This window comes from Taudactylus pleione, unplaced genomic scaffold, assembly GCF_031769625.1.
Source record: "Taudactylus pleione unplaced genomic scaffold, aTauple2 ptg000479l, whole genome shotgun sequence".
NCBI lineage: Eukaryota > Metazoa > Chordata > Amphibia > Anura > Myobatrachidae > Taudactylus > Taudactylus pleione.
The window spans coordinates 2,671,003-2,680,828 of record NW_028284881.1 but is presented as its reverse complement, the minus strand read 5'-3'; the positions used below and the strand labels follow the sequence as shown (position 1 = coordinate 2,680,828).

Genomic DNA, 9,826 nt, shown 5'->3' with positions numbered 1-9,826 from the left:
GGGTTGGATCGCCGGGTCTAGTGACCTGGCAATCCAACCCAGGTAACTAGCAGGGTTTAACACGGGCTTAGCCCGTGAAACCCTGCTGCGAGAACAGCTCTCTCCGGGTCACGAGGACCTGGAGTGTGCCGCTAGCCGGCCGATTGGTCCGGCTTCAGTGGCGCTTGGAGATGACGTCATCTCCAAGCGTCCACTTTCACGCCGGGTCTGTGCAGACCCGACTCCGGTGTGAGCGGCGCTGACTCGGGACTATCCCGAGTCGGCGATAGCAAAATTCCGGGTCTGATACGGATAGGAACTTTGCTCCAACTCCGTGTCAGACCCGGAATTTAGGTGGGTATTAGATTATAAACAGTGATTCCATGGCTACATCTGCAACACAATATTAAAACATCTCACAGTCAGCTTTGGTAGTCAGTTTTTAGCCCAGAATGGATTCATACTCCATTCATGGCCCTAAACCAAGTTATGGATATGTCACCCTCACACCTTTAATAGTATATCTCAATTCTTCTGCATTAACAAGACTATGTAGTACAAAACCATGTCACAATGCAAAATAAGCCACAAACGTGTCTGTAATCATTTATTTTTTAGAAGAAAACGTTGTACATTGTACAAACCCATAACTACCAATGGAATAAATAGCGGGAGAAGAGTGTTACAACTATCAGAATTATAACCAGTTTAAACATCCAGAACATGATGCATTTGTGAGGAACATACATAGGTCAGTGGTCTCAAACCAATATTTTACTTTGTGTGTACAGTGGTTTATATACTGTTCTTAAGATAGAGGTTACACCAATAAAAAAATAAAGTAACTTTTTTAGATAAGCTCCTTACTGAAGAAATACTTTCAGACAAGCAAGCTAAACAATTTGTGGCGTTGATGGCTTCAAGATCAAATGCAGATATAATACCATACATACGTATACTTCTAGGCTTACAAACACACAGCTTGTTGAAATGGTAAAGAGACCAAATTATTATTAAGATTCAGTTTTTACTACAGAAGGCAAAAAAAATATTGAATTTGTGTTTTGCTCAGTTTAGGGATCATATACGAACAATTATACCATTATTGGTACTTCTAGTCTTCCAAATATGGTTTTGCCAAAATGTGCTCAGAGATTGTTGGATTTACCTAGATGCAACATTTTATTTACAGAGGTTTGAAAAGACACCTATGCATTTTTCAGACACAGCCTGTGACGGTAAGGAGCTGATTGGATGGTACTTTTCGTCCACTTATCTCTCCCCAAGGCTTAGTACACAGACCCCTTGATTTGTTTCGTTTTGTTTTGTCATACAAAGATGGTGTAGTTAACTTTTAGATTTACAATTTCATGGGTGTCTGCAATAATTAATTGGCTTATAATTAGTTACCCATTGGCTAATTACACATAATTTAATACAAACAAACCATTAACCCCACTGGTCACTGAACACATTTAAGTTTAATATAAAAAAGGGGAAAGTCAATAGTTTTTTTGGGGCGCCCTTTAGTTATGGCCGCACGAAGGAGCTATTTAATTGTTGCTCAGATCAAGCGTGAACACCTTGGGCGCCCATATTTATGGGAATTAAATTTTTTTGGGGGGGAATACGCTACTATTCAGTTGTTGCTCCGATTGGGCGCGAGTGCCGCGGGTCATCGCGTCCAAATGCACCAGGTTTAGCTGCGTAAAGCTACTAGTTAAGTACTGTGTAGCACGCCCAAACTACCCACTTTTGGCGTATTACAGTTTGCCACCTCAAAGTGTGAGCAGAAATTTGGGCGCCCACGGCATTCGAGCTCAAGCAGAGCAACAATTGAATGGCTCTGTTGGGTGCCCATGACTACAGATCGCCCAGAATCCAATTTAAATCCCCCCAAAACGTTAGCAAAAATACTCAAATTGAACCAGGCTATTTTTTTTAAACCACTCTAATATCAGACACACAAACCAGTAAAAGACTCCATGCAAAGATTTTGATAACATTTGTTTCCAGTTGTTTGTGTAAAGTGTTTCCCTGTTTATAATGCCCAATCACTTACCACAAGGATGTATTCTTTGCATCAATGTACTGTATACTAAATGTGTGTCCTACCATATTGTATCCTCTTTAGAACACTACTGTAGCTATGATGCTAGTTGCAGCTTGTGTTTTATGCTGGCAGTATAAATAGGGAGCATTACGACTTAGGGGGAGATGTACGGAACGGTTTAAAGAGTGGAGAAGTTGCCCATAGTAAAAACAATCATTCTATAGACTGTACTAGATAAATTGTAGCTAGAAGCCGATTGGTTGCTTTACGAAAAACTTCTCCACTCTTTAGAAGGTCTAATACATTCCCCCCCTAGATTACTATGGCCAACACAAGAATGAATTCCTGATTAAGAGACATGTGCAAGTCTGGGCATTCTTCATTGTGGACCGAGCACAGTGTACGTTCCCACTATGACATTGGTACAGGTGATGCAGACAGTGCCAGCTTTTAGAAAATGTACATTTATTGTAAAATCTTGAGGTATACTACGAATGATGAAAAGTACTCCATTAACTCTTCACAACTCTGCAGCTTACAATGTCTGATTAAAGAACTGGCAACAGGCATATGTATATGTAAAAAGGACATCGACATTGCCTTGACACATCACAACAACAGGCAATCCAGAAGTATTCATAATAGAAAATGGAAGAGAACATAATTTAGCTTTTGTGAATTATGTAGATAAAACAATTTTAAGCTGAACAACAGTCTTTGCTCCAACATTATCTTTAATTATACTTAAAGTTTATGGAAGAAAGGACTGAGCATCAGGTAGTATTCAATGGTCTATGCAAGATCACAGAATGAAAAGGTATACACATATGTTATACACATGTATATCTTTCTATAGGGAATGTATAATTAAAGGGAAACACATAATTGCATGGAAAGCTGAATGTTAATGTATTTCCCATGCAGAAGATGGGAGACATCCCCAGTGTCAGCCAGGGTTAGTGGAAGTAACTTCATTTACAATCTTATGAAGCCATTTTCACTTATGGAACACAGAAGGTAGGACAGGCAGACAGACATGTATGAACACCACTTCCATGGCATCTCTGCAGTTACATGATAAAATGCCCCCGTTTATAGACAGAACTGGCAAGAAACTTTTGTCTTCCTTGGAATACATTTATTTGCTAGAAAATGACTGCAGCCACCCAATAAATTAACATGTATTGTCAATTTGTTTCAACATTGTGTATACAAAACACATTAAAAGGAGATAGCACCACTAAGCTTTCAAGAGGCCACGAGAACCAGTCAGTCAGTCAGCCTTTTATGTGGCTGAACTACCAATTTAACATGATTTGGAAAGTCTAAAAGTAATATTTTCTTATCAATAAAACATAATTGCAAACTATATATTCAGGGAAGGAAAATACATACTATAAAAGATAGCAATTAAATATCTGCTCTATGAAACAACAGTAAAGCCAAACTGTAGAATAGTGTTGCGCTTTTATGGAATGGAACCGTATTAAAGTACACAAGACTCACACAGGAAGTGCTGCAGCCTTTTTAGAAACTAATGCTCTAACCAAACCAATCATCAGCTCTTTTCCAGTAGCTGAGACCGTGTCCATAATTTCAAAGCAATTACATAATCTGTAGATATAAATCATCAATTTAAATGTTTGGAATATAAATATATTTTGTTTTGCGCAAATTAATATATATATATAGCGTAAAAAAACAATACTGTTTTGACTAAACACTTGATCTTGCAAGACAATACAAAACTAAAAACAAATAAAAATCAATTTCTTTACAGTAATTGAGAAATATGGATGAACCATTGACTAGAGCAAATTGTAAATATTAATTGAGCTGCCTGAAACAGAGATATAGCTAGTTACATGAATTGTACAACGGTTTGAATGATTTCTAGAACAAGAGGTTACAACAAACTAGCAGACACAGTTAAAGGCTGTGGAATGCATGGACATGGATGGGAAAGTTGGTAATTGAAGGCATTCAAATAGAGAAAATGTGATTAGCTCACTGCACATGTGAAAATGGCTTATCCCAATTCTAACTTTGCTAAATAAATTCACCCACTTACGTGGATATTTAAAATAATTAAAATAAAAAATCCTAGATCAAAAAAGGCACAAAAAAAAACAAAAACAGAATTATGTAAATTCACACGGAGGCTTAAAACTGAACAGGTACCATCTTTAAATATCTTACATGTTAAATAGCAAAATGGAAAATTTATATTTACAGCAGCAACACGAATGTAAAAATGACTACAGAAAACAGTGCGTAGACCCTCCTGAGTGTTTACATCAACTACTTCAACAGACTTTCCTTGGTATTCTGAGTTCTCACAGAAAGACTTCAGCTTCCTCAAGTCCTGGCCTCCTATCCAGGCATTGTCGGATTTTTGCTTTGTAGGTTGAAAAAGTAAAGAGTCCTATTCTCATCGAAGAGACAAAAGATACTTTAAGTAAGGCTGTCCTATTGTTGCAATAACCAATGTACCTTACAGTAAACAGACCCTAAATGAAAGAAAAATAAATGGAGTTGGATAGTCTACATTGATTCGGTGTTCTGCTGCGAACTGTCACCTTTTGTCTTTTTGCACGGAGGGGCGCCATCATCAGAATCCTATATCGTGAGAAAGAGGGAATAGGAAGAGTTATTATGTGTAATATATATATATATTTTTTTAAGATAGATAAAACAGATTATCTGACATATAATCGTTGCCTCTGGACATAAGGATACTGGGCATAATAGGTGTGTGCTCAACTGGAGAAGGATTTTGCAGCAAAGATCTTGTTTTGTGGCCTGGTGCCTAAGCTCCTTTACCTACCCTCTGAACTCCGTTTGACGCAGACTTCTGCTTCGCTAACCCTCCTCCGCCCAGGCCTTTAGTACGTGTATGCTGCAACTAGGTGCTTCAGTTGATAGGTTAGTGGGGTCTGAAACTCATCTTTCCCCGGTGGTCGTGGACTGGCCTCAGTTGCACTCCATCGTTGCTTATCATTGGACACTATGGAAACAAGTCTCGCTAAACAGGAGCATGGAGACACTACCAAATCTAAGAACTAGCCAACCCTGCCCCCCCATTTCCCGGCTTGCAATGACATCTTGGAGAGGGTGTCTGACCCTGCTAAATACATTGCACTTTCAGTTTCCAAAGCACAAGATAAATCTGTTTTTCTTTCCACTTTATTGGATAAAAAGCTAGCTCGTCTCAAAGCTACAGATTCTTCTACAGTGCAACTCAAAGACCAAGGCAACAAATTTGTGTACACTGAACTACCCATCTCTAATGTAGAATATGATTTAACCAAGACTCAGGTTTTAATCTGTACACATGAACCCACTAATGGCTCAATGCTAGAAAAACTGGAGGACCTGGAAAACTGGAAGAGACAAAACAATCAGAGGCTTAATAGCCTTTTTGAGTCCGTTAAACAAAACAACTTCATGAACTTGTGTCTCACAGTGGCTGCCCATCGAACTGGGTTGTTTGACATCATCTGGGCCACTAGCGAACGAAAAGGTTCACCAAGTGGGACCTGACCGCAAATCTCAAGGCCTACTTTATGAAGGCGACAAGCTGCTCCTCTTCCAGGACGTCTCATATCAAGTTACCATGAAACAGAGAAAGTTCTCCCCAATTTGAAAGATGCTGTCCTGCGCTTCATGCTCCTATAGCCAGGAAAGTTAAGAATTCTACATAATGAAAAGTAGTATTACTTTGACTCTCCTTCACCGTCAAAGACATTTGTGGACTCTCTTCGGCTTCCTCACCACCCACAGATTCAGTGGACTGATCATACCTAACTGATGCCTACACTACTATAGCCATGGCTCTGCCACTACTACTTAGGTTTATCTGCCTTTGCTTCGTTACTTTAACAACCTTCTCAGGGGTATTGTTGGTTCACTCCTGGTGCTCTCTTTTCCTTCTGTTGTTCCCCCCTCCCCTCCTTACTAGTGTTTGATTTTCTTCTTACATAGGCCATATAGGTTCAAAAAAAAGGTTAAACATGTTGTTATTGTTATTTTAACGTTAATATTTTTGACAGACCCAGGGTTCCATACACACGCACTTCCATTATTATCTTTCCTGTCCCGTCTGCTCACTGGGACATGGGGAGCTGGTACATGTAGATTGTTTATTATGCTCTTGATAAGGAGGATTGGTGTTGGTATGTGTGTGCTAGAGCCTCTGGCTCCACGGTAATTATGAGGAGTCTTCAGTTTGTTACGTAGAGGGGGATTAAATACTCCGGTCAAATGGTGAAAGTTTTGAAGCATATTAAGAGGCTTAAACCTGATAGGGCCGTGCTCCAGGAATCTCACTGCAAGCAATGTTCTTAGAGACTCAGATCAGGGATTACAAAATGGCTTCTTATGCCTCAAAAAACTGAGGTGTTTGTAACACTTGTTACAGTGTTTGAGACACTTTGATGTGGGCGGTAGATGTATTTACTTAAATAGGAATTAGAAGGGGAATTGATTACTAGGTCACGTTATACGCCCCTACAGGCTCCAACAATGTTTTTTTTTTTTTACAGATATCTATATATCAGACTTCAGGATTGGGTGGAAGATGCAAGGAGGCAACTTAAACACTACTTTGTCTCCGACTCCAGACAGATCTGCACGGGCAGGTGTGTTGTGGGGCAGCACACTGTCAGCAATGAGATTACTGGTAGACTCACTTCATTTGGACATGCAGAAACCAAAAGCCAGTAGCCCAGGGTTATACTTTTTATTTACGTCCACTAGAACAGATTAGTGTCTGTTCTCTGCTGGTATGATTCCCAGGGTCCAGGCGCCCAGAATAGAAAATATTATGTCTGACCATGCCCCTACATCAGTGATTCCCAACATCGGTCCTAAAGGCACACTAAAAGTCCTGGTTTTAGCAATATCAGTGCTTGAGCACAGATGGTTAAATCAAAATAACCAACGTACTAATTAAGTCACCAGTGCTCAAGTATGGCAATCCTTAAAACTTTGTCCTTGACTACTCCCCGGGTACCATCTTTTAATGGGGAGATTTCCGGGTTACTTACGGCCCATGATAGACTTCACACTTTAAGCATCCTTTTTTAAATTATGTAGGTAATAATATTGTGCACTCTGACAATGTTCATTTATTTTGGGCTGCCTGGAAGCCTGTTTTACGAGGTCAGATAATTGCCTATGTGGCACATACACCTTACTAACATCTTACTTAGCAGTTCCAAAAACTGAAAGTGGCTTTATCAGACCTATGTGCCAATATGTTGATGAGCGATACTGACCTATAATGACACCAAGTAGTTATAGGATACACTGTGCAATGGATGGGCCCAAACTTCATTTAGATTTTCAGAAAACCGATATTTTCGTTGAGGCAATAAGGTGGGTAAATTCCTGGCCAACATACAGTACTTCCTCCCACTTCTTAGTACATCTGATACAGCTGATTCCTTTCTAAGGCACAATGAAGAACTTTATATTGCACCTATAGATAATCCTGCCCTTGGCATAATGTTTTTTTTAGAGGCAGGCTTACCACCCTCTCAGATTCTGCTAGGGATTCACAAACGGCTCCTGTGATTAAAGAAGAGATTTCCTCTACTATAAAGTCTTCGGCTAATGGGACGCCGGGACCTGATCGTCTCATTGCTGAATATTATAAGATGTTGACATTTAGGGATATATTTACTGAAGTGCGGGTTTACAAAATTGGAGATGTTGCCCATAGAAACCAATAAGATTATAGCTATAATTTTGTAGAAGGTACCCAAACCAGTCAAAGACCCAACGTTGGTACAATCTTATCCCCTTATCATCTAGCCTCAATATGCCATGCAGCATGATATGATTGGCGTGAGCGTGCCGCCAGGCCCCATGCAACTCTGCTAGTGCCAGGCACCTTTTTTTGCCAAAATTGCATCTAAGACTCAATGGGATGCGACTAGGGCGCACCAGGAAACTGTTTTGATTAGTAGGATATGTGACCAGGCCCGATGACAGGGGGGTACCAAGGGTACACCTGTCCTGGGCCCAATTGTGATTAATTCAATTATTTATTTAAAAAATTAATGCTGCCCGTCAAACGTCAAATAAACAAAAAAATTATAAAGTGCCCCCTCCAGTTGGTTGTGCGATTCCCTTCCTCCGGCTACCCCTCGCCCCATCACCTGGTCCAGCTGTGATGATGTCGTGTGGAGAGAGTTCAGGTGAGGGCTAACAAGGCAGACCTACAGTCAGGCTGCATGTGGAAGCAGTCCAAGGAGCACTGGCAGCTAGAGAGCCCAGTGTGCCTGGAGGCCATTGGGGGCCTGAGTCCAGACCTGCAGGAGGCAGAGAGGACCGAAAAACTCCAAAGACTGTATACATTGAAGCAGCTAAGTTGCAGGCTGAGGAAGCCAGAACCTATACCTGGAGAAGACAGGGAAGGCCACCAAGACAGACTGTGTTTGTGTAGCAGCCAAGTCAAGCCAGGTTGGATAGACCTGTATAGAAGCAGACAGGGACTTAATTTGCAGACTAGCTGCCCAAAGGTAGTCAGGGGTCAAGAAGTGAGTTAGACGCCCTAAAGAGGGGCTAGGCTGTTTTCCATTTTGATTCTTGCTGACAAATAAAGCTCCATTAATTTGATTTTACCACAGAAGCCATGTGTGTGGACCCTCATTCAAGCACCTAAACACTGCACCAATCCACCCATCTAATTACCCCACATCACCACAATATGGTGGAGAACGCGGGCAGAAAGGTCTACGCAAGACAAATCTGCGCAAAAGTGGATTACAGCAAGTAAATGGAAATATGGACGCTTACTGCACTTGCATAGTGGTCTCAACAGTGCAGTGCTTAGACTGGTGAGTGAAGATAAAAGTCTGTTTATGAAGTATTGTTTAAACAAAAAATTGTCTGTGAGTGTGCACTTTTCCTTTGGAGAGGAAGAGAAATAAGTGTTACACAAATTGCTGGAATATTGTCTGCATTTGTGGAAAACCATTATGACGTTCAAATGTATGTGAATTGCCAGCTATGAAATATAAATTGTGTGTGAAAGGAAATGAGCACTTCCCTGCTTCAGCATTGGAACGGTTAAAGGAAAATGTGTTGTTTATTCTACTTAAATGCTACAGCCTATGACCTCATTAAGTCAGGGTGTACATGCTGGTAATTGTAGTGCCACATGAAGACAAAATGTGCATTTAAAACTTAAAGTGACAGACACCCAATTGGTTTTGGAGAGAAGTAAGTATGTTTATGGTGTGTGGAAATAAATATGGGGGTAAAGCATCAAGCTCAGAAAAGAAGAAGGTTGCCTACAATTCAAGCTGGAGATGCAAATCCAGGACTGGAGTATCCGGTCAGAATGTGAAGCAAGTGTCTTGAAAAGGAAGTGATATAAGTTGTTTGGAATTCTCTGTGGTGACTCTTTTCAAAATACTGGGGTTCCGAGTAATGTTCCAGAGAAAAAAAAAGACATTTCAATTGCCAAAGCAGAATAAAAAAAGTCAGTGTGTATGGTCAGTGTATGGTGCCAGGACCACCAGGAGAGGACTATATCAGCATAGAAAAATTTGACTCTGTGTGAAGTTTGGCGTGAAACACTTTTACGCTATTGTGACCAGATAAGTGACTTATGGTGCAAACACACGGTCAGATTGTGGGTCAGATCTGAACGATAACAATTTTAAAAATCGTTCAATCGTTCATATCTGAAAGAAAATCTGACATGTCAGCCTGCAACGATGAGCATTCCCGCATGTCAGATAACGATATCCGACATCTGATGTGTTTGCAGTCAGATTTGGA

General features: G+C 40.4%; 1 protein-coding gene across 2 annotated transcripts in view; it reads right to left on the bottom strand.

The window, feature by feature from the left end:
- Window positions 1-580: 580 nt before the first annotated feature.
- The window catches only part of BCL7A (BAF chromatin remodeling complex subunit BCL7A), a 57,825-nt gene continuing 48,579 nt past the window's right edge, over window positions 581-9,826 (bottom strand). For both annotated transcript variants that reach the window (XM_088449162.1, XM_088449161.1), the window contains one exon: window positions 581-4,651. In XM_088449162.1, coding sequence (XP_088305288.1) covers window positions 4,577-4,651 — 75 coding nt within the window. In that variant the 3' untranslated portion in view covers window positions 581-4,576. The remainder of the gene's footprint in view (window positions 4,652-9,826) is intronic.